The sequence below is a fragment of the Astyanax mexicanus genome, chromosome 21, assembly GCF_023375975.1.
Source record: "Astyanax mexicanus isolate ESR-SI-001 chromosome 21, AstMex3_surface, whole genome shotgun sequence".
NCBI lineage: Eukaryota > Metazoa > Chordata > Actinopteri > Characiformes > Acestrorhamphidae > Astyanax > Astyanax mexicanus.
The window spans coordinates 27,581,165-27,607,299 of NC_064428.1; the positions used below are offsets into that span (position 1 = coordinate 27,581,165).

The window sequence follows — 26,135 nt, forward strand, 5'->3', positions numbered from 1 at the left end:
ATACAACAAATATGATATTTTAAGGCGTATCTACCCTAGCCTTTTTTCCCCCAGACCTAGATGCGCTTTCTCCGCAGGTCCGGAACATTTAGTCTAGAGTGAAAAAGCTGCTTTACATCCTGGGTCCTCCTGAAATCAGTGGTCTAGGGATCACTTCAAGTGAAATCTGGTACGAGACATACCTACAAATTGGAATTGGAACCTCATGCACCCAAAAAGTATTGTTCTTCAACACTTGAGAGATGAGGAAAGTTCTTGTGTGTGAAAACAAACCAGTGATACTAAGCTCCTCCCTCAAACAAGCTTAGAATCAGTCCTGAGTGCGAAATGACTGCTTCGTGAAAGGTATTGCATTGCAAAAAACTAGTTCTTGAAATAAATGATCTGAATCTCTGAGTATATTATGGATTTCATCATCATTTGTGCTCAAAAAACATACTGATCAACTGACCAAACTTTCATAACGGAAAGTGCAATTAGTCCAGTTTAATTGAATAAAGTAAAGCACATGTTTAATAAAAAATACTGTATTTAAATAGCATTTTTATGAATCCGCAACAACTAATTAATTCTGTCTACATGTAAAAATTCGATAATAAACATTGTGTATTGTGAAAATTTCTTTAAATATCATTATAAATTTTTTTTTCATATCGTTTAGCCCTACTTTATACTTTATACTCCAGTGTACAACTGGTGTTGTGTCCCATGACTTTTGCCTTGTTACATAGACCCTAAAGGATGCTGCACTGACCTGCAAGAAATGCATGTGAGGCCCTCTGCACTGACTGTGAATGTAATAGACATCTGAAAGTCACTTATTTATACGCACAGACAATTCAAGCCAGAAGCTGCTGGTCCCGATCATTACCATCCAAAGCACTGTCTACTGTGGGTGGTAATGCCTTCCATAAGGTATAATTAGTAAACACATGATACTGTGGATCGAGGAATGTCCTGTACATTTTAAATAACACCTCACAACGTATACAGGTGTGGGTGTTCCCTGATATAACACTTCGTGTAATTTGTTTACATACTACAGTCCCATCACTTCTGGCATGCCTGTATCATGATAGATAGATAGATAGATAGATAGATAGATAGATAGATAGATAGATAGATAGATAGATAGATAGATAGATAGATAGATAGATAGATAGATAGATAGATAGATAGATAGATAGATAGATAGATAGATAGATAGATAAGTGTAAATAATTAGAGGTTGAATAAGACCTGATAGTGGGTGCCAGATGGAATACAACAAATATGATATTTTAAGGCGTATCTACCCTAGCCTTTTTTCCCCCAGACCTAGATGCGCTTTCTCCGCAGGTCCGGAACATTTAGTCTAGAGTGAAAAAGCTGCTTTACATCCTGGGTCCTCCTGAAATCAGTGGTCTAGGGATCTGATCTAGGAAATCTGGTACGAGACATACCTACAAATTGGAATTGGAACCTCATGCACCCAAAAGATATTGTTCTTCAACACTTGAGAGTTGAGGAAAGTTCTTGTGTGTGAAAACAAACCAGTGATACTGGCTGCTCTTGATCATTTTAAGGCAGTATACTGTACTATTCAGTTTGTTCTCTGCTCTCATTAAACTTTTAAGCTAATCGATTGTACAAAACGAAAAAAAAAAATAATAAACACGCCTAATAAAGCAGAACTAATAAATCCTGAACAGCTGTCTCTGTATTTTGGAGCATTTTTCATTTACACCTTGCTGCTGTAAAACATTTTCCTGTGCAAAATAATGCATATGCAACGACTAGGTGATCTGAAAGCACTACTAAACTTCAGAAGAGTAAGTCTTCAAAAAAGTAAAGTCTGGAAGCATTTCATGGATGAATAAACCAGCAATACAACACTCTGTAGTTTCTATTAACTCTGGAGTAGATAAAATACATGCAGGCCATATGGTACGCCTAAAACTGCTGCTGATGTTTTTATGCCTGGAAGGCGTTTAGTTTTAGACTGACAGGTCCAGTAGGTGCTAAAATGATATGGAGCCTAAACATTTATATGCATATAAACAGAATGAAAAAAATACTAATCAGAGTATATACAGTAGTTTTGGTTGTTCATAGGTTTGGACGAAATTTAAATCTGTTTCTTTGCATACTTTATTATTATTATCCTTTATTATATATCATTCTTTAATGGTCAAGACTAGGGGTGTGACGAGACACTCATCTCACCTCCCGAGACGAGACGAGACGAGACAAGATACTGGGTTCACGAGAACGAGACAAGATTTTAAAATATAAAAAAAAAAACTTCAAAAATAAACAATGAGTTTGAAAAATAATGTTTTATTTGACAAAACCATATAACGCAAACTCAACAGACAGGTTTCTCTCACAAATTAAGTCTATAAAAAATAGAAACAGTATAAAAATATATAGGTCCTATATAGTGCAACCAATAAGTGCAAACCACAACCAGTCATATTAAGCCTATGGTTTCTGTTTTTTTTTTTCCTCCCAAGTCTTTTGTAACCGAACTACAGCTCTGGAAAAAATTTAGAGACCACTTCAGTTTCTGAATCAGTTTCTCTGATTTTGCTATTTATAGTTATATTTGTGAGTAAAATTAACATTTTTGTTTTATTCTATAAACTACAAAAAAACATTTCTCCCAAATTCCAAATAAAAATATTTTCATTTAGAGCATTTATTTGCAGAAAATGAGTAATGGCTGAAACAACAAAAAATAAAAACCTCAAATAATGCAAAGACAACAAGTTCATATTCATAAAGTTTTCAGAAATCAATATTTGGTGAAATATGTTTTACTTTTTTTTTTTAATCACATTGGCATGTTCTCCTTCACCAGTCTTACACACTGCTTTTGGATAACTTCATACCACTCCTAGTGCAAAAATTCAAGCATTTCAGCTTGGTTTGATGGCTTGTGATCATCCATCCTCCTCTTAATTGTTTCTTTTAAATAATACAATTGGGTCTAAAGTATTTGTTCAGTGGCGCAATTTTGGTAACATAACTTAATTTAAGAAGTTTTACAAAAGTACTGCATTACCTGGTTGGGTAGGAAACCCAGTTAAGTAGTCCCTCTTTTTTTATAAGCTCCAAAGTAACTGGAAAGTTAACTGGTGAATAGTTTCCACAGCTAGTTTTGTTGCCTGATCAACATTATTGTATGACAATTTGACCATTTGGAATTGTCAAAATGTCTTCAAGTGGATTGTAGAGGCATGTTTAGCAGTTACACTACCCAACAGTAGCCATAACAGTTCACACTAGTAATAATTTACACAGTTGCAATTAGGGGTGGGCAATATTATATTGTATACAATATATCGTGACACAGAAATATCGTGATATTAAAAATCCATATTGTGATAATAGGGCTGTTCTGTCTTAAAAGTAGTCTATTATTTATTGTGAAGCTTTAGGTGTATTTATTGTATAATTGTTTTAGTTTGCAGTTTATATGCATGCACTAAATATTCTGCAATATTATTTGCTGCATTATATTATTTTATGCTATATTATTTATTTTGCTACTGGTATACTATTAAACTATATTCCTGAAATTAATTAATTATTTTTCTGTTTTCCTATATCGGCAAGTATATTGTTATCGCAAAAATACCCTGAAATATCATGATATTATTTTAGAGCCATATCGCCCATCCCTAGTTGCAATCTGGGGTGGATTCTTTTTTTTGTCAATGAGTGTAAAGTGGAAATGTTGTGTGTATTTCTGTTCCTTTGGGAGGCAGGTGTTAAAGTTTATAAAAAAAAATATGTGAATGTGTGTGTGTTTGTGTGTGTGTGTGTGCACAGGCCGTCACCTATCTCAGTTTGGTTCATTGCTTCTGGAACACGTATAAGCTTATTTTTCTTGCAATCCTTGAGCTCAGTTCTTCCTGGCAGGGCAATAAATTATGCATTAAACAAAATGTTTGTACAAAAAACCCATTGCAGGTTTTATCCCATCCTCAAATTAGCTCTGTTTCGGCTTGGGAGGAAACCCTCTGATAACAACCCGAAACACAATTAACATTTATTGATGTATTTGTACAAAATGAATTCAGAAGTGCTGATTCCATTCAGGAAGCGGGGAAAAGAGACGCAAAACCAAAATAACTGGATTATCAGTGCTAAGCGATGAGTGAGGTTTGTAACATTTTGTAGGACAGTAAATACATGGAGAGAGAGAGAGAGAGAGAGAGAGAGAGAGAGGTGTACACACTTATGCATGCACACAAATGCAAACACACACACACACCCTCACATCCTCACACACACACACACACACACACACACACACACACACACATCCTCACACACTGCGTTTTGAAGTGGTGCAGTGTGCGAGGGGATTGCGCTTGTCTGGTAATCCAGTTTGACACTATGGAGGTATGCCGCCTGCCTCTCTCCATCACCAAATAATTCCCTCTGCTGCACACGCACACACACACACGCACACACACACACACACACACACACGCACATGCTAATACACATCCAAACACAGCAAGACTGTCAGAGAGGGAGAGGAAGATTTAAGAGGTATTTTCTTTTGCTCAAGAAATAAGCTCAATTACACAGATACACACATACATACACACAGAGAGACATACCTACACACACCAATACATGAAATGTAAGACATAGATGCATACATAAACACACAAAGCTAAGCAGCAATGCTACTGTGAACATTCCTATAGGAATGCATTGAAATAAGTCTATAACCTCATATTTTTGAAGCTCCAAGTACCAAGTTCTGCATAATAGTAGAACAAGTAGAAAGATGCTGAGGTTGCAAACTTTCTGCAAAATCAATAAATAAAGACGTTCAAGAGCAGACGCTAGTGCTGCACGATATATATTGTATAAGCATCGTCAATAAAAAACAAACACATCACATTGTAATGTTCTGATTTTCTTGACACAAGAAATAGACCCACAGTGTTCTAAATGTGAGCAGCGCCGCCTCTGTCTGCTGTTAAGAAGGGCGAGGTGGAGGGGGAGCACAAGGGGGGGGAGCGGGCGCAAACACAGGTAACCACTTGGTCTCCACATGGTTGGACATGTGCTTCTTAGCAGCGGCAGCTTGTCCAAAGCTTTGCACCTCAGTTCCGCACAGTTTTGAGCAGATATTTCTAGTTACAGCCGGAATCACGATTTGAAACCCAAAAGAATGCTTATATTTACCTTTAAATGCTTGACTATTGTTGTTTTGCTGTTTTCCTTGGGTTTTGAGTGCTGGGCTGGTGGAGGTGGGGCTGGTGCTGTTACGAGTCCTGCATTGTTTAATATTGTGATATATATCACCGAAAAAAAACATTGCAATGTCAAATTTTTCCAATATTGTGCAGCCCTAGCAGATGCTCTTTAAGAGAGACGCTGTAGAGCAGTGCAAATATATTCTCTGCGGATTTTCTTGTCCAACATCAGTGTCTGATTTCACAAATATGCTCCAGGAAAAATGGTCCAAAATCCCAATAAACACACTCCTTAACCTTGTGAAAAGCCTTCGTAGAAGAGCAGAAGCTGTTATAACTGTAAATCGTAGGCCGACATCATATTAAACCCTATAGATTATAACAACTATATATCAATAGCCAAACTCATTATTCCATCGCTGTGACCAATCCACACCACATGGACTTCTTCAGTTTCACACTAAAACCATTTCTCAACTGTTCCTCTGGTCTATCCTTGTGCTCCTCAAGTTACTCAAGTCACTCCTCAAGTCCTCTGTCATCTCCTTCCACTACTCTGTTTTCTTATTCCAGACTAATGATAGTCTTACTTTCACTTGCATCAACACCTCTTTAGACCTCATTCTGAACAGCCAAAAATTCCACATCTTTTATCTGCTTCCTATATTTGTCATGAAATAATGAGGGAACAGGCCACTGCAGGCCAAAACCAAACTTATCTTTGTTTGTCTGTTTAACTGTGAAATGTTCGATTTCTGATTTTGAACCTGTGAACATTGAGGTGTATGTAAAAAAGGCGAACCCCTTATTTTATAGCTAAAAGTCTACACTACAGATGGAACAGATTGAATCATATGTATCAGTATCAGGCAGATATTTACATAACTTATTTGTTGCACCATAAGACGTTCCTAAATTCCCTTAATTTTACCAAAAATCATTAGTGCGCCTTTTAATCCAGTGCATCTTATGTATGAATTCTACCAGTCGGGTTGTAAGGAGCAGTAAAACCACTCTGCTGAAGTACAGCATTCTAGTTTATAATTTATAGACTCGAATCTGGAGCAGTATTAGCATTAGCAGCTAACCATGCTAAGCGCTAGCTCTTCTGTCATTCAGTGGTGAGTTTTATCAGCCTGGAGCCTGCTCTTAACTCTGGCTAGCACTGATGGAGCAGCATTAGCATTAGCCACTAACAGCAGTAAGCACTAGTTAGCTCTTTCACTGTCCCTAGGCGAGTATGCCGACTGTAGTCTTCCCATTTACCATGTTAAAACAAGCTACGTGGAATAATCAGGAATTGAACTCCAGTCTCCCATACAGTGTAATAAGTCAGTGACAAATGGTGGTGTTATCCACTCTAAGCACCCTAAGCACCGTCATTATCGGTTGGATAGGTTTGTTCAGTTCACAAACTAGCCGCTTTAGCCATCATTACAGCTTAATATAATACGCTTCTTTTCAATTTTCATTTCTACTTGCTAGGGGTTAAACGATATATTGATATCGTGATATATCATATCGTTTTGATTCTATCGTATCGTAACAATACATTGCATAAAAACATTGCTATTTCACAATAACATGATTCCAATGTTAACGTGGGCAAAGTATGGTGAAAATCTTGTGAGATGCCCTAAATGCTAAGTTTTCCTACCTAAGTTTAGTTTATATGTCCAAATATTTGTGGACACCCATTTGGGGTGTTCCATATCGTGATGTATGCAATAATATCGCCAACATTTTTGAATATCGTGAACGATATTATACCCTGAAATATCGTGCCATATCACTTCAGGGTATTGCTTTTTTTGCTGTTTTTAGCAACAACAAAAAAATCTGACAGATTTTGAACACATCTGTCCAATATCATTTATTTTACTGTAATCCTGGATATAAGGAGATATTTGACGTGTATTAGTAGTATCATGACATTCTGAATTGTTGACTTCTGTTACAAATCTTGTCATTAAATTTTCATTTTGTTGCAGTAGTGTATTTTTGGAATATATTTTTTTTAATTCAGTGCTTCATATCGTCATATCGCCAAGAGTATCGTTATCGTGAAAATACCATGAAATATCGTGATATTATTTTAGAGCCATATCGCCCACCCCTAACACCCCTCATAACAAACACATTCAGCTAGTTCTTGTTCAGCTAGTTGCCCCTATTGCTCACACAGATGTGCAAATGCACCCACACACAACCTGTATTTACCCTGTACTCAATACTGACAGTAGACTAAGACTCTCTGCAGCAGATAAACATGAACCTAATGATTGACACCATGCCTAATGCCAGGCGTGGGCTAGAGGGGTATAAAGCCCCCCAGCACTGAGCTGTGTAGTAGAGGGAGAACTGTAAACTCTGAAATGATGGTGCTACATCCAATACTTTTGATCAACACTTGTGAAAATTGGCATGTTGCATGGGAACATTGGAAAATGACCAATTATATACAGTTATATACAGCTTTTTCCACACACACACATACTGCACACACACATATAGAACATAGTGTTTGTGTACTCCACATGAATAATGCATGCACTCACACCCAGCGATAGCTGCATCTCATGCTTGAGGAGCAGGTTTTTGGGTGAAGGATCTTTTCCTCCCTTCGGGGCTTGGTGATGGCCTGCTTCCGCCTCGGCCAATCACAAGCGAGAATGGGATCACTGTCCCTGCCCATTGGTCATGGGTAATTAATTAGCAAGCTGTTCCTCGTTAAGGCCAAATGAAGATCAACACATGGATACCATGAGACTACGGGCCTGTCTCCAATCGCAAACTCGCACACTACTTGTGTCCCTTTGAAGGGTGTGGGTAGAGTTAGGGTATTTCCTATACGTTCCATGATCCATTTGAACTTGGTTATTGGAATGTCCAAGTATCTACTGGTTAATTTTAACCTGAATGCTCCTACAGGTCGGAATTCCCACTCGAAATGTTACCCCGAGTTCACAATCCAAGATGGCTGCACCACATATCAACAGAAGCAGCCTTAAAGCTGTAGTTTTATACTACACTTTATTAGCACTTATATCTATTTGCCTCTCATTAAATTAGTTTTACATAAAGCAAAGTCCAGCTTCTATCTGTGGACATGTTTTCATTGTGTTCCAATACGCAAAATTACTGTGCAGTGATATAAATTCAAAATGAAGCATGATTTTAATATTAGCATTATCAATTAATCAATAATACACTTGAGGTTTGTGCTAGAATGTGTAGTATTGGAAATATTACACTTTATAGCACAAACCATCACTGTATTATTGTGATTATACCACAGTTTCATTTTCACTGTTTATTAAAAGATTTTAAGTATAGGAGGATGAGAATGATCTGTTTGGTTATACAAACTCAGCAAGTTAAAATAGTTCCATTGCTGCTCTGTTTGTAGCTGCGCTGTTTGACTTGTAAGCGCTGCATCGTTGCTAGGTTACCTGTATGTGGGGGAGCAATACATGGAGAGCTTCGACTACAGTGCATTACCGGCTGATAACGGCACTCATAGAACGCCTCTCAGCCAATCACATTGCAGGGTCGGAACTAACTGTTGTATAAAAGAAAACAAGTATTACATTCATCTATTGAATATAGAGAATTCAGTGGTGTCCCTTCTTTTTTATGCTTTATAGATGTTATTGAGTTATTTTATCCTTATTTCATGAATAAACAGTCCAAACAGCTCAAAAACTAAATCATTTGTAATTTTTAATATTTATGTATGTATGTATTTTTAATTGGTTTACTCTTCACAATACTGTGTAAAATGTTGCAGCTCTGTCAGGTTTAGAAGATATTCTTTTAGCACAGAGCAGCATAGTAAATAGTGCAGAATATTAAGGGTAAGACTGTTTTTTTTAATTTACTATACAATTTTGCATTATTATTAATAAATTGACATTAATAATGCCAACCTAAAAATCAGATCTTACTTTCCTGAATAGTACAGATATGTACATAATGTATATATTGTCGCCCGCACATTGGAACATCCTTTAATATAGATAGCAGCCTACCTCACATGCAGTCGCACCTTTGTATAGCAGCTAAAGTAAAACAATCAGCACTCAATGCAGATTTCTATGCTGGCTTTAATGGGGTTCTACAGCTGAAAGCTAGTTTCATCTCTACTTAAGAATTGACTTTAGTAATTAACAGAAGTGACTAAGGGATGAAGGTTTGGGACACAAGCTACGACAGAGCTAAATAAGCAAAATCAAATTTAGGACACTCTGGCTACACCGTATACATCAATAGACTCTTGGCAAGCAAATAAACTCAGTTTATAAAATGCGTATTAAAGTGCCTCTGCCTTCCTTATCTCATCTCATTGTATTGTTTTTGTATGCTGTTTAGTATAATCTTATTGACTGTCTGAAAGAATATGTTCCAAATTGCATGTTAAGATCATCAGGAGCTGCTCTATTGAACATTCCCAGAATTAAGCACAAAAAGACTGGTGAAGCAGCTTTCTGTTTTTATGCCCCAAAAATATGGAACTTTCTACCAATTAATATTCGTCAGGCATCAAGTGTTACGAGCTTTAAAAGGCAGCTAGCTTTCTGTTTAGCTTAGCTTTCTACTAGTTCTGATCCGCTTATACTTAATTATTTATTTATTTTTTATTAAAATGCTTGTGTTGTTCTTATTCTAATTTTATAATTTTTTGTTTAAATCTACTTTATTTTATATTTTATTTTAATACAAATGTCTTATTTCCTACTACTTCATGAAATTGTTACTTTTTAATTGTTTTATTTGTTTTATATTACTTTTACATTTTGCTGATTTATTTAATTTTATTGTAAATTACTTTGAGCTGCATTTTTATGTATGAAAGGTGCTATATAAATAACGTTTATTATTATTATTATTATTATTATTATTATTATTATAAATTGACTAAATTGTTAAGAAACGCATTAAAGGCAGTTATCAATACATTTACACTATAAATAAGTACCAAAGCAGCCGTTTAATATGGGAGCTTGTGTCAAAATATGAGCGCCGTGTCTAGAAGAACAGTGTCAAAACTCATGAAGGCAGGTGTCAAACAGGGGAAAACTGCCTGAGGATGGAGGAACAGTGGTAGCGAGTTGAAGCTCACTGACACGGAGAGACGGACACTCGGAACAGGACAATTACTGGAAAACAGTGGAGAAGAAACTCAAACTGATAGTGAACACCTCCGACATGCCTGTTCACTTAACAATTTATACAAATGCATGAGTCTTTAAAGAGAAAGCTAAAGTTACACACTTTCACAATAACCGCGATGGATTTGGTCACACTGGAATTCTAACACATGCTAACGCAACACATGCTAATGTTTATGTGCGCAGCTCTAAAAAAAAATAATAAGAGACCACTTAAAAATGATTTTACCAAATTGATTTTACCAAATTGAAAACCTCTGGAATACAATCAAGAGGAAGATGGATGATCACAAGCCATCAAATCAAACTGAACTGCTTGAATTTTTGCATTAGGAGTGGCATACAGTTATCCAAAAGCAGTGTGAAAGACTGGTGGAGGAGAGCATGCCAAAATGCATGAAAACTGTGATTTAAAACCAGGGTTATTCCACCAAATATTGATTTCTGAACTCTTAAAACGTTATGAATATGAACTTGTTTTCTTTGCATTATTTGAGGTCTGAAGGCTTCATCTTCTTCGCTATTTGCTGCTATATTTTTGTGTTCTTTTTTTGTTTTATCTTAAGAGTTTATGCATTAAATGAGCCAAAACATGGCTGCTACCTAAAACAATGGGTCTGTTGTTATCGAAGAACAGTCCAATATCCCACTAAACACTGCCAGCATTATTAGCCAGGCTTACTGTAGCACATTAGCGGTGTGGTTTAATAAGCCGCTGTAATGATCAGGTGTCATGAAGAAGACAGTGTGTGAGCTGGTCCTAGTCCTTTCTGCACAAGGAACAGTGCCAGCTTTTCCTCTAATTGTTATAGAGGTGCAAACAGGTGCACATTAATAAACTGATAAACCATCACCACAGGTGACAAACACACACACACACACACACACACAGATACACACACACACATACACACACCAGCTAACCTAAATCCCTCCTAATTGGTTGGTCAATGTTGTTAAAGCCGCTTGGACGAGCCCAGTTCAGGATAATGACCTTCATGTCTATCAGTCCATCTCTCCCGCTGACACGAGCACACACTCCATCGATCAGAGAGAACAGGTCGTCTCTGGCTCTCACACACACACACACACACACACACACTCATACACACTCCAAATAACACACAGAATAGTGTTTTGAGTGCACCGTCACGCTCCCAGCAGTTTAAACCGCACAGCGACTAGCCTGTTTTTTTTTTCTTTATCCTACATCAGAAAATGTTGAGCACTGTATAGAAGAACAAACTCTATATAGAACATAGTGCTCCCTTTACTATTGTTTCACAAATGTCTCATCTGTTCACACTTATCAGAGATTCTATTCAGATACAAAACACAAAAAATAAATACTATTTTGCCAAAAGTATTCATTCATTCATCGACATAACTGAATTCAGGAGTTCTGATCTCCTCCATGGTTACAGGTGTATAAATAAAACCAAGCACCAAGGCATGCTGAAGACTGCCTCTACAAACTTCAGAAAGAATGAAAGAATGAATCGCTCTCTGGAGTTCAGTGAATTCCAGCGTTGTACCGTGATTGGATGCAGCAACTGTGCAACAAGTCCAGTTGTGAAATTTCCTTACTACTAAATATTCCACAGCCAACTGTCAGTGGTATTAGCCAACTAGTGGAATAGATAGGCAACAAAAACATCTCGGCCACAAAGAGGTAGACTATGTAAAATGACAGAGCGGGATCAGTTTTATGCTAAGGATGATGATCAAAGAGGTAGAGAGCTTCATTAAATTGGTTTCCATAGCCGAGCAGCTAGCTACCACAGCATTTAGCTGTGGTAAATAGCTAGTGCATGCTCAATTGCGATAGAAGCACAAAAGTACTTACATTTCCCTCAATTGCTGACTTGATCTGCACAGACAGTAGGTACAGATCCCACCGTCAGATGAAGTCTGCTGGCTAATCCTGCTGTGTACTGTGAACTAGTGTTCGGGGCTCTGGTGGGGGTTGACCGGTGAAAGATGGTCCCAGGGTGGATCTATGCAGGTTTCCTTACTGTGATGTCACAATATAAGAGACATTCCATGACTGAGGAGCTGCATCCAAGCCTTACATCACAATGCAAATCGCAATGCAAAGCACTGAATGCAGTGGTGTAAAGCACGATGCCAGTGGACCCTAAAGCAGTGAAGACATGGTCTCTGGAGTGACAAATCACGCTTCCATCTGTCCATCTCAAGTCAAGTCAATTCATAAGTTTGGGTTGTTTTTCCAGGAATTTTCCTAAATTTTAATGCTTAATGCTTTAGCATTCCAAGAGATTTCCCATAAACACACTCCTAAACCTTGTGGAAAGCCTTCCTAGAGGAGTTGAAGTTGTTAAAGTAGCAAAGGGTGATTTAGGTACTTTTATGCATCAGCGTTCTGAATTAAGGCTATAAGAATTCTCTCTTTATTAACCGGCACAAATTTTCAAATGAGCCCGACTCTACATCTTTTATTCTACCTTTTCTATGGCAAAGAGTTTGGAAAGTTTTGCTGGCTTCTGCCCCACTTGCTTTCTGTTACACACTGGTTACATTCCTTTTTAGATATCAATAGAGTCAATGGAGCAAATCCAGATATAATGAGGATATGGCTAAATTGTATTAAAGATGTAGAGAACCTTCTTTTATCATGATCTATTAATAGACTTTGTCTGTTTTATGTATATATTGTGTATACGTTTGGTGTTTGGGTGGGGAGGTATGGTTGCGGGTAAGGTGAACTGGAAGTTTTGGAGTGGATGTGGGTGGGATTTAAAAGGTATGGTAAAACATTGTCCATTTTGTAATGCACTATTATTGTTACATCTGTTGTCTACAGTACTTAGTAAAGTAAATAAAAACCTGATTACAAAAAAAAATAGGTGGGCTTGCATCATACTGTATTAAACCCCAATGGATTAAGAACACAATATGGCTCAAGTTCGTATGCGTGCAAAAGCAAAAGTGAGTGAATACTTTTAGCAATATAGTGTATTTATTTTAATGAATGCCTTGTGTAAATGATGCAGGCTCTTACATGCAGATATGGGTATTTTGATTGTTTTATCCTTATTATTATCTTTATGCATTGTTTCTTTCAATCCACTGCACTGCAATATATATATATATATATTTTTGTCATTCACTTCAAAATGGAAGACAGGAAGACTGGAATAGTGCGCTGACAGTGAACGGGGGAACCGTTTTGGCCCCCGTCACGAACACGCCACACAAACAGTTTAGAACAGTAACAGTTATGTCACAAAAGGGTTCCGGCATTGCCCCTGTGTTCGGTTGCCACGCCAACCCAACTTCCCGTTGCCAGGCCAACAGAAAGCTCGGAGTGATGCTGGGGAAGATTTGAAAGACGTTCTCGCTCTCTCTTCCTTAATCCCTCTGGTGTCTGTCAATCAAAGGCCAGCGTGACTGGCAGCTGTGCCGACCCCACTGAGCAAGGGTAAAGCAAATCTGTCACCTTACATTAATAAGCAAAGGAGAGTCAGGAGGCAGGGACACATCATCAAAGATTTCAGGCTAGCTGACGAGTCCTGCCCCCTGACACACACACACACACACACCGCCTCCATCTTTCAGAATGAGTTCATTAGTTCTGTGGAACACAGCTCTGAGAAAGAAAAGGGAATCAGGAGAGAGTAGAGGGGGGAGTACATCTTTCTCTCCTTCAGTCAGTCTCTCTCTCCCCCTCCCTCTCTCTCTCCTTCTCCCTCTTTCTGCTTTTCTCTCTCTTTCTAGTTAACCCACTTAGTTGAGATGTCTGGACAACACTATAGGCACATTATTCAAGCCTGAAAGATGGCAGCAGGACCAAGAGCAATTTGGAAGAAACGCCTGCAGAAGACGGCAGCGAGGCTGCGGGCATCACAAACACACACACTCACGTGCACTCGCGCTCGCACACTCTCGCTTACACGCACTCACACGCCAGCACTCTCACTCACACATTCATAGAGTGAAGCAACAAACAATTACAGTCCCCACTAGAAAACAATACTCAATACAGAAAGAGAGAGAGTGAAAGAGAGGGGAGAGAATATTAAAAGAAAGAAAGAAAGCAAGAAAGAAAGAAAGAGACTGAGAAAGAGAAAGTGACAGAGAGAGAAGAGACATTAGTGAGAAAGAAATTGTGTAAATAAAAAAAAAGAAGAATACAAAAAGAGAGTCAGAAAATGGTGGAAACAGTAAGAGAGGGAAAGAGACAGAGGGAGATAAGCGTAAACTGTAAACAGAGAGAAATAGAGTGAGAAGAAAAAAAGATGAACACAGAAAGAGATATTTAAAAAATAAGGAATAGTAGGAGAGATGATAAGTGAAAGAAAATATAAACATGAAGCAGGAAAATGCAAAAAAGAATAAGTGACAAAAAGAGAAAAAAGAAAGCGGGAAAGATCAAAAAAGTGTATAAAAGGCAGGAAGAGGGGAAGAAGTAAAAGAGAAATGATAAAAGGACAGTAAGAAGGAAATAGTAAAAGAGAAAAAGAACGTGAGAAAAGAAAGACAAAAGAAATCAGTGAAAGAGAGAGAGTGACAGACTGAAAAAGATAAAATAAAAAGGAAATGAAAGAAAAGAGCAAGGAAAAGTGAGTGTGTGAGAGAAAGAGACAATAAAGAGAATTTGGGATGGAGAGATAGATAGAGAGAGGGAGAGAGAATAAAAAGTGAATGAGAAAGAAATTTTAAGAAAAATACAGTGAGAAGAAAAATAGGGGACGGTAGGGAAAGAGAGAGGAACAGTAAGTGAGAGAGAGAAAGAAAAAATATAACAAAGAGACAGAGAAAGGGAAAGGGATAGAAAGAGAAAAGAAGTGTGAGATTTAGGTTAAGATGAAAATGGTGTGTGGGTGAGAGATAGAGAGAGAGAGAGAGAGAGAGAGAGAGAGAGAGAGTAAAAAAACCCAACCAACAAAACAGAGAGAGTGAAGCAGAAAATGAGAAAGAGAGAAATACAGTGAGCTTTAAGAGGCCATAGAAATGGATAGAGAAAAAAGACGATAGGAACAGGTGGATGGAGAACATGGGAGAGAAAGAGATAGACAGAAAATAAGAGAGAGACAGAAAATAAGAGAGAGAGAGAGAGAGAGAGAGAGAGAGAGAGAGAGAGAGAGAGAGAGAGAGAGAGAGAGAGAGAGACGATATAGAGAAATAGGGCATAACAAAAAGTGAGAAAGCGAGAATGAAAAAGATAGAAGATGCATAAGGGACAAGGAGTAAGAGAGTATGAGAGAAAGAAAGAAAGATGAAAGAGAGAGAGAGAGAGAGAGAGAGAGAGAGAGAGAGAGAGAGAATAAAAGAACCCAACCAACATAACAGAGAGAGTGAGGCAGAAAATGAGAGACAAAAATACATTGAGATAGAGGGAGATATGAGAGGGAATAGAAGGGGATAGAGAGAAGAAAAAAGAAGATGGAACAGGGGGGGTGGAGAACATGGGACAGAAAGAGTGAGACAGAAAAAAAGAGAAAAAGACAATACAGAGACATAGATTATAACAGAAAGTGAGAAAGATGGATAGAAGGTGTGTAAGGGATAAGGAATAAGAGTGTGAGAGAAAGAAAGAATCAAAAATGAGAGAGAAAGAAAGAAGGAAATAATTTTTCCTACCTTGAACATTGCCAGCCCAACTGTCATCCTCTCTCCTCAACTCTGGCATGGTGGTATGAGCTGGGTCTCCACTCGTCCTCTCATAGCCTCGGATGGAGGGATGACAGACTGGTGAATAGCACGAGGAGCTCCGCAGGAGCAGGAGGAAGGAAGGGAGGAGGACAGGTGTGGAGAGCAAGCGCTGGATGGAGGCTTAAACGGTTTGGCCTTGGTGTAGATCCAGATGGGGGGTTTTGAAGGCAACAGATGAGCTGATCTGAGTCCAGTAATGAATCGAGAAAAAAGTCCAAAAGATCCGATTCACTGATTCACTCAATCATAAAGTGTGAACCTGCTCTTTCATTCAGAATATGGATGGATAGAAATGTGTGTAAACACACCGACTATCACACCTGAGGCCTACGTCTTCATTGACATCTCGTTTTGGATGTAAAAAAGGATGTAAAACACAAAGATATAAAAAAGAAAACTAATTTATATCACACTGTTCGGGTAAAAAATCTTTAAAAGTTCATTTTACTTTGAGCCAGTGAGTAAGCGGCTGTGTCCCAAACCCACATTTCACACAGAACAGCTTTTCCTTTCTTCTTTGCTCAGTGTGAATGTATACATTTAAAGAAAAAGAGACGCTTCCTCAACTCTTTGACTTCATTAGGTTCTTCAGACGTCTGTTTGGTGATGTCCTCCTGCGTCATCCGTCGTTTTCTTCTCCTGTCGCTGCTGAAAAAAGGAGGGAAAGAAATACATGACACACCACTCAAGCACATATTCTCTTAGAGGTGTCTATGTGTTTGTGTGTGTGTGTGAGCAGAGCTTGAACTAAAATGGCTGTTGAATGTGCTTAGCTCAAGAATATATTTGTGCTGTATTCCCCTTAAATCCAAAAATCATAAAATCTTTTTTTGAGTTCCAATAGGAACTCTAATTCAGAATTTAATATCTAAACCCCAAGAGAGACATCTTAAATCTCTAACTCAGATGTTGGAGGTTCCAAATTGGGAATTTAATTCGAAATATCCCCACATGTTGGATTGAAGTTGGAAAATCTTGAACTCAGAATCTAAGATCTATACCCAAAGTTCAGAATCTAAGATCAACACCCAAAGTTCAGAATCTAAGATTTATACCCAAAGTTCAGAATCTAAGATTTATACCCAAAGTTCAGAATTTAAGATCAACACCCAAAGTTCAGAATCTAAGATTTATACCCAAAGTTCAGAATCTAAGATCAACACCCAAAGTACAGAATCTAAAATCTACACCCAAAGTTCAGAATCTAAGATCTACACCCAAAGTTCAGAATCTAAGATCAACACCCAAAGTTCATAATCTAAGATCTAAACCCAAAGTTCAGAATCTAAGATCAATACCCAAAATTCAGAATCTAAGATTTATACCCAAAGTTCAGAATCTAAGACCAACCCCCAAAGTTCAGAATCTAAGATTTATACCCAAAGTTCAGAATTTAAGATCAACACCCAGAGTTCAGAATCTAAGATTTATACCCAAAGTTCAGAATCTAAGATCAACACCCAAAGTACAGAATCTAAAATCTACACCCAAAGTTCAGAATCTAAGATCTACACCCAAAGTTCAGAATCTAAGATCAACACCCAAAGTTCAGAATCTAAGATCTAAACCCAAAGTTCAGAATTTAAGATCAACACCCAAAGTTCAGGATCTAAGATCAACACCTAAAGTTCAGAATCTAAGATCTATACCCAAATTTCAGAATCTAAGATCTATACCCAAAGTTCAGAATCTAAGATCTATACCCAAAGTTCAGAATCTAAAATCTATACCCAAAGTTCAGAATCTAAGATTTATACCCAAAGTTCAGAATTTAAGATCAACACCCAAAGTTCAGAATCTAAGATTTATACCCAAAGTTCAGAATCTAAGATCAACACCCAAAGTACAGAATCTAAAATCTACACCCAAAGTTCAGAATCTAAGATCTACACCCAAAGTTCAGAATCTAAGATCAACACCCAAAGTTCAGAATCTAAGATCTAAACCCAAAGTTCAGAATCTAAGATCAATACCCAAAATTCAGAATCTAAGATTTATACCCAAAGTTCAGAATCTAAGATCAACCCCCAAAGTTCAGAATTTAAGATCAACACCCAAAGTTCAGAATCTAAGATTTATACCCAAAGTTCAGAATCTAAGATCAACACCCAAAGTACAGAATCTAAAATCTACACCCAAAGTTCAGAATCTAAGATCTACACCCAAAGTTCAGAATCTAAGATCAACACCCAAAGTTCAGAATCTAAGATCTAAACCCAAAGTTCAGAATTTAAGTTCAACACCCAAAGTTCAGAATCTAAGATTTATACTCAAAGTTCAGAATCTAAGATCAACACCCAAAGTACAGAATCTAAGATCAACACCCAAAGTTCAGGATCTAAGATCAACACCTAAAGTTCAGAATCTAAGATCTATACCCAAAGTTCAGAATCTAAGATCTATACCCAAAGTTCAGAATCTAAGATCTATACCCAAAGTTCAGAATCTAAAATCTATACCCAAAGTTTAGAATCTAAGATCTATACCCAAAGTTTAGAATCTAACATCTATACCCAAAGTTTAGAATCTAAAATCTATACCCAAAGTTCAGAGTCTAAAATATATACCCAAAGTTCAGAATCTAAGGTCTATACCCAAAGTTCAGAATTTAAGATCAACACCCAAAGTTCAGAATCTAAGATCTATACCCAAAGTTCAGAATCTAAGATCAACACCCAAAGTACAGAATCTAAGATCTATACTCAAAGTTCAGAATCTAAAATCTATACCAAAAGTTCAAATTCTAAGATCTATACCCAAAGTTCAGAATCTAAGATCTACACCCAAAGTACAGAATTTAAGATCAACACCCAAAGTTCAGAATCTAAGATCAACACCCAAAGTTCAGAATGTAAGATCTATACCCAAAGTTCAGAATCTAAGATCTATACCCAAAGTTCAGAATCTAAGATCAACACCCAAAGTTCAGAATCTAAAATATATACCCAAAATTCAGAATTTAAGATCTATGCCCAAAGTTCAGAATCTAAAATCTGAACCCAAAGTTCAGAATGTAATCTCTGAGTTGTGAATCTGAGAAATAAAAAACAAAAATTCTGAACTCAAATGTTGGAATTTTGGAGTTCCAAATAGGACATTTATTTTGGAACATCCCTACAAGTTGGAAAAAACCCAAGTTCAGGACTTGTTGGACATTTTCATGTGATTTTCATTGTGTTGCTGTTGTCTCAGTTGCATGGGACTTTGGGTAACTTCAGGGCTCATTGGTGTCATTAATGTTATGGTTGATTCCCTCCTCCCATCTTTGTTTTTTTTTTTCAAAAGGCATGCCTTCAGGTGTATTCATCTGATGTAAGTGGTAGAGAGTAACATATTTTATGGGTCTTATTTACCTGATTTTAGTATTTGTGTGTTTAAATTAGGCGCTCACATGTCCCAGGAATGTTAGGACATTACCTGTCAAGGATTACCTGATTTTCCAATAATTTACTTCGCCACATACAGGTAAACTAGCAACAATGCAGCGCTTACACACCAAATACAAACCAAATGCGATGTCATGTTTAACTCAAAATCTTAATAAAACAGCGATAATGGAACTGTGGTATAATCCCAATAATCCACTCGAGGGTCGTGCCTATGACCGCATCACAGTCGTGCCAATATCACACGTTATAGCACTCCCTCTCGTGTATTATTGCTTAAATATAACATACTTTTAATGGACTGGGCGCAGTACAGTAGCTCTTTAACACTTAGTCAGCTAGTTTAATTGTTTAATTAATGTTAGCAGTTTTTTTGAACGAGTGAATCCTGAATGCTCTTTCCAGTAATTTAATGTATTTATACTGTAGGAGTCACTTTTCCTAACATCTCTCTTTATCCTTTTATGCTGGAACAAACCAAACTGTAAAGCTCCGCCCACACTTACTGGTCAACTAAGCATGAAGTGAGTCCTATAAGAATTTATCACTGTGTTACTCATTTGCCCTAAAAAATAAATCTGGCATATTTTATATAATTTGCAGGCATCAGGGAGCCCATTTTTAAATGTGTGAGACTCACTGAACTTACGGGAGATGTGGGATCTCTAGTATAGTAGAGGTAGGATGAAAATCTCATTCCAATGTTCTGATTGGATTTTTCTTTACTCAGATTAGTTTTTATTGCAATATATCGCCATTGTATTGTATTAACACCCCTGTATCAAGATAAACATCACCAAGTCCTTGAGAATAACAACTCTACCGATTTTACTGATAAATTCATTTACAGCCAAAAATGTGTTCCATTTATGTCAACCCTATTTCCTCCTTATGTAGCATCTCAGACGTTCAGTGTAGAGTCCGCTGACTGACTTCCAACTTTCCAAACCCACAGAGACCACACACACATGCAAACACCACACACAATAAATGGGTGTTAACATGCCGTGCTGTGGTACTTACCCTTCTAACCATTTCTGCAGTGTCTCATTAATGTCTGGGTGATGACTGGACAAACGGCACAGAGGGGACAGAGAAAATACAAGAAACGCAAGAGGGTCTCCCCTGACATGTCCGTGCTGCCCAATTGCAGGCTTTCAAAAGACGCGAGAAGTCCTTGAAATTCAAGAGAAATGGTAAGTAGAAACGAGGAGGCTACATAAATCTGGTAAATCCAACTGGAATATCATTTAGGAATGGCGGGAAAATGGAAAACGGTAAATAGAAAACCATGATGGGAAGAAAACACAATTTTAAAAAGGGGGAGTAAATGTGCGAGCAAGAAACAGATGAATGACATGGAGACATACTCACTAAACTAGCACTGCTTAGAATTTTATAATCACTTAATTGTTTTAGATATTTAGTATTAGCAAAAGTAATGAACTCATGTATAGTATGTACTGTATGTTTCTTTTATTCTGGCTTTTTTAAATACAAAATACAGCAATCTGTTATAAGGTGCTTTAAATAGTGTGTAATTTTATAAAACTCTCTATCAGTTAGGTATATTTTGAATGGATTTGAAACGTAGCTATTTCAAAAAGACCATAAAACGACTAAAAGCAAACTATTTCATAACAGGAGTGTCACTTTTTTAAAGAAGAGAATATATTCATGGATATAACTCATTAATATGACAATATCCAATAATAATGATAGAACTATAAATGAGTATCCTGATATATCAATACTGATGATAAATCAACCAGCACTAATCCTCACAATTTCTCCATATGTTGGCCATTAATCTAAACTGCTGTGTAATAAAATACCCTATATAAAACATAAACATATACCCTGACTTAGTGACTTGCACAGCTCACACAAATATGTAAACTAAAACTAAACTAAAACTAACTAAAATGATAAATATACGTGCAACATATGCATGTGATAAACAGAGACTTCAGATTTATCATAATTTATCATGTTCTGTAGGAAAGAAGTTAAATTTGCAACTTGTGAATGATGAATCAGTGAATGGACAGTAAAAAAACTAAAAAAAAAAAGAATTTATTTTAATTAATTTATTTATTTATTTAATTCTGAAATTTTGGGTTTTGATCTGCTGCCATCTGGGATACGGTGCTTTTTCACACGTCAGCCTATCAGGGGGACCCGCGAGAGAGAGAGAGATGGCGAGGGAGAGAGAGGGGGAATCTGGTGAAGAAGATGAAGATGATGATGGCGGTGATGATAATGATGGTGGTAGTGATGAAGATGGAGATGAGGAGGAGGCCAGAGAAGGTGCGAGCTCGCCTCCCTGGAGGTGGTAGACGAGGCGGAGGAGGTGAGGGGAGGGAAAGATAAATATGAAGGAGTGACACATGAAAATTAAACACCCGTTAAAAAATAAAGAGGGATCGTAACGTGAAGAAGCCAAAGCCAGCTGTGAAGTCGGGGATGAGGGGTATTACAATACAAAGGAAAAAAAAAAGAAAAGATGTTAAGCACTTGATATGATATCAAACGTTCCCTTCACTAAACTGAGCATGGATGGGAATCAGTCTAAATTAAAGTAGAAGTAGAAATGTTGGTGAGGTTTCTGACAGAAAGGCCTACATAAAAACGTCCTGCTATTTTTGGCGTCTCCTGGTGCAAGCCTACATAAATTACAGCACATTCCCGTTGCCTCCGAGTGAACGCCTACATAACGTCTCAAGAAAATAAGAGCAGCGCTTGCTTCTGCTTCTGGAGGCCTGTTGAATTAAAGAACGAACTGCTTGCCTCCTCTGCAGCAGCAGCAGAAGCAGCAACAGCCTTCACTAGATAGGGTGTGGTGGTATGGTGTTGCTTCTAGGCCTTAAACCAAGACTTAACATGGACTTTATTTACGGACTCGAATTATGGAAAGACTATGGAGTTTACGGAAAATGTGGTGACTATGTGCACAAGCAGCTGTGGATATGCCACCTGTGTGTACGTGTGTATGTATGTGTGTGTGTGTGTGTGTGTGTGTGTGTGTGTTTATGTGTATGCGTGGGCACTGGACTGGAGACCCTTTACTTTTTTACGAACTACACTGAGAAAACGGAAGGAGTTTAGAGAACACAAACAGAGAACAGGATACATACATAAACATCTGCACCTGCCACCTGTGTGTGTAGGTGTATGTGTCTGTATGTGCTGTGCGTGTGTGAATGCGTGTGTCTGTGTATGCGTGGGCACTGGACTAGAGACCCTTCCTTCTTTAAGGACTACACTAAGAGAAAAAAAAACGGAAGGAGTTTAGAAAAAAGGTACAATGAAGAGGATATATACACACACACAACTGCCTTTATGTGTGTATGCGTATGTGTATATGTGACTGTGTGTGTGTGTGTGTGTATGCGTGGGCACTGGACTGGAGACCCTTCCTTCTTTTACGGACTACACCAAGAGGAAAAAAAAAAACGGAAGGGGTTTGGAGAACGGACAGTGAACAAACAAGATGGAGGGACAGCGTCTGCTTGTTTTGGGGGGTTTACCACATGCGTTCAAGGTGTGCGCCAAGGTGTGCTCCGTGAAGTGCTCACGCAAAGCAAAAGGGGGAGGGGCGCACAGGTATACACACACCCACACACCCACACACACACTTACACACACACACGAACAAAACAACGGAACAGGTTGGACAGCGGACAGACACTAAACAGGTTGTTGGAACCTACCTAGAGGAACTTTAAAGCGTCCGGCAAAAAAAGGTGTGAAGAAAAGAGGAGGGAGGGAGGCAGGCAGTGGAGGAGCGAGGAAGGAAAAAAGAAAGGGGAAGGGGAAAGGAAAAGGGGAAAAGGAGGAAAAGAAAGGGCGAAATGAAAGAACGGAAAAAGGAGGAATGTGTTCTTTCTGTTCTTTTTTTTGATTTGGTCCAACTTTTCTCATTCAGTGAGCGCCGGACGACTTTCGGAGGAGGCGGTTACGGAGCTGAGAGAGGGCGAAGAGAGCGGGAGAAAAGGGGGATGGTCCAAGGAGAGGCGATGGAAAGGAGCGGCGGATGACGGAGGGGTGAAGCCGGAGTGGAATAAAAAGAAGCAAAGAAACGAGAAAAGCCCCTCTCGTCCCCTTCCCTGCTCTCTCCAACGCCGGTCATAGGTAGGCGAAATTGTACACCAGGTAGATGGAGAAGTAGATGAGCAGGCAGATGATGGACAGAGCGAACAGGTGGAAGGACGAGGCGCCTGCCAGCACCACGATGAGGAAGAAGAAAAAAATGAAACGAAAGAAAAAAACGAATACTCCAGCGCCTTCCGTCTTTTCCCACGTTCCTTGATCCCTCTCTTCTCCTTCGGGGGGGGGGGGGGGCAGGGGGGGATTGATCACGGGAGGTGTTTTCTTTCCCTTTTCCCTCTCTCTCTCTCTCAGTTCATTCCTGTTTCACTCCTGTCTCCTGATTCTTTGCATGATTTTTCTCGCTTCTTTTCCGTTTTCGGCTTTTTCGCCCGCCCTCTTTTGACTTGTTCCAGAGGTGTCCTCCGTTTTTAAATAGGAAAAATAGCCCTTTTCCGTAAAAACAGTGAGTCAGTGAGGCAAGGGAAAAACTGGAGGAAGAGGTGCTAGCGGTTGCGCTGTCTGCCTGTGAATGCCACAGCAGTCTCTCTCTCTCTCTCTCTCTCCCTCTCTCTCTCTCTCTCTCACTCTCTCCCTCCCCTCACTGGTTAAAAAAGCAGAGAGGGAGTGGGAGAGAGATGGAATGGAGAGACTGAGAGATAGAGAGAGAGAGAAAGAGAGCTTGAAGCAGAGAGTGAGGGGTCCCTCTGCAGGTTCTGAGGGAGAGTGAGGAAAGGGGGGATATGCTGGAAGTGCTGGAAATAAAGCTTCTGTATATGTGTGTGGTGTAAAACTGTAAACTGGTTTTAGGCTTGTTAGCTCCCTCCACTGGTCAACATTTTTTCAGTTCTTTAGATTCCAGCTAAAGAACTTTAATAAAAATTGCTATAAACTTGAAAATTAAAAATAATTTGATATTTACAGCTGTGGGGAAAAAAACAGCTGGGTGTTAATAGAAGTGTTGCCTGCTCCATCCAATTAAATATTGTGTGTATGTCTTTAAATGTGTTTAAATGAAAAATAGTTTTACACAAGCTATATTTTGTTGCTACCTTATTCCATGCAAACATTCTATTTTTACACCTTGCATCTGCACTGTTTGAATAGCAACAGAGCCTATGAATATATCTACGCTAATGGGTGTGGTCGTCTTGAAATGGGAAGTATTTAGACATATTTCTGGCATATTGCTCTCTTGGCAGCGAAACACATAGGTGCACCACTGACTGATTACAACCCTGACAACAGTCAACTGTCAGATGTTCATTGCAATCTTGATGCCAGATCCATAATGCACCGCATTGCTGCATCTGACAGAACCAGCATTTCTCATTTAAATTGAATGGGATACATCACAGTGCATTGATGCAATAAAGCATTGTTAGGATAGCATTAGGATAAAGCACCTAAAATATCTAAAACAAAAAAATGCCTTAGAATCCAATGCAGCACATCATCTACAGATCAATGGAAAAGGGATAGAGAGGATCTTGGAGGAGCCTGTCTTGTATAAACCTCTCATATTAAGGGTGTACTCACATTAGGCCATTTGCTCGGTGCCCAAGCAACAGATGTTTCCCCCATGTAAGACACGATGATCCACGCATGATTTGCATACAGTATACTCGCTAACCATGCCTAAGCTTCTTAAAAATCTTCTTATACGAACAGCGTGATTAACGGAACATCGGTGTGTTTGATCAATAAATTAATAAATCTAAAAGGAATGAACTATTCTTATTAAAATGAGAAAAAATATTTTTATTGAAACATTTAAGTGCTCTTAACTACCAAAGACTCTCCCCATAATTTGACTTACTAAAGTTACTGCTTCATTACTCACTCCAAAAGTGAGGTAGAGCGAGGTACTAAGAGGCAGAGTAAGGTAAAGTGAGGCAGAGAGAAGTAGAGGCAAAGCATGGTAAAGCAAGATTGAGTGATGCAAAGTCAGGTAGAGCGGAGGCAAGGTGAGGTACAGTAAGGTAGAGCAAGTTTGTGTGATGCAGAGTGAGGAAGAGTGAAGTAGAGAAAGGCAGAGTGAGGCACGGTGAGGTAGAGAGAAATAGGGCAAGGTAAAGTAAAAGAGAGGCATAGCGAAATTGAGCGATGAAGAGTGAGGAAGAGCAGGGTAATAAGAGGCAGAGTACAGTGTGGTAGAGAGAGGTAGACAGAGGCAGAGGCAAAATAGAGCAAAGTTGCAAAGATGCAGAGTGAGGTAGAGTGAAGTAGTTTTCTTTTATGTTTTACCTAGTGTTCATTCTGTTTCCTTCTCAGGGCCCCTCCCTCCCTCTCTCTCTCTCTCTTCAATCTCGGCCTGATCTCATCATCGTCTTTGATCTTTCGTGTCTTGGCACCTGTCTTCCTCTCTTGTCTCAGCTCAGACGTTCTGCCTCATCCACTCCTCTGCTTGTCCTCTCAGAAAAGAAAAAGACAGGAGGTGGGGTTAAGGAGAGATGAAGGAATAAAGAGCACTGTCTTCTGCTACTTTTTTTCTGCTTCTTGTCTGGTTTGAAGGTTTGAAGGTTCTACACACATATTCTGATGGTCAGGTCACGGAGTTCAGACTAATTTGACTAAAGAAGTCGTTTAAGCTTTAGTTTGTGTAGTAT

General features: G+C 38.5%; 1 protein-coding gene across 3 annotated transcripts in view; it reads right to left on the reverse strand.

The window, feature by feature from the left end:
• Nucleotides 1-24,211, reverse strand: part of grin2bb (glutamate receptor, ionotropic, N-methyl D-aspartate 2B, genome duplicate b) — a 205,338-nt gene extending 181,127 nt beyond the window's left edge. The window contains exons 1-2 of one of the 3 annotated variants that reach the window (XM_049469740.1): nt 23,151-24,211; nt 15,980-16,699 (exon numbers count right to left, since the gene is read on the reverse strand). In XM_049469740.1, the coding sequence (XP_049325697.1) occupies nt 15,980-16,006 (27 nt within the window). In that variant the 5' untranslated portion in view covers nt 16,007-16,699; nt 23,151-24,211. Of the gene's footprint in view, nt 1-15,979; nt 16,700-20,460; nt 21,446-23,150 lie in introns of those variants that run through there. The other 2 variants (XM_049469742.1, XM_049469741.1) reach the window with 2 other exon arrangements.
• Nucleotides 24,212-26,135: the final 1,924 nt, after the last annotated feature.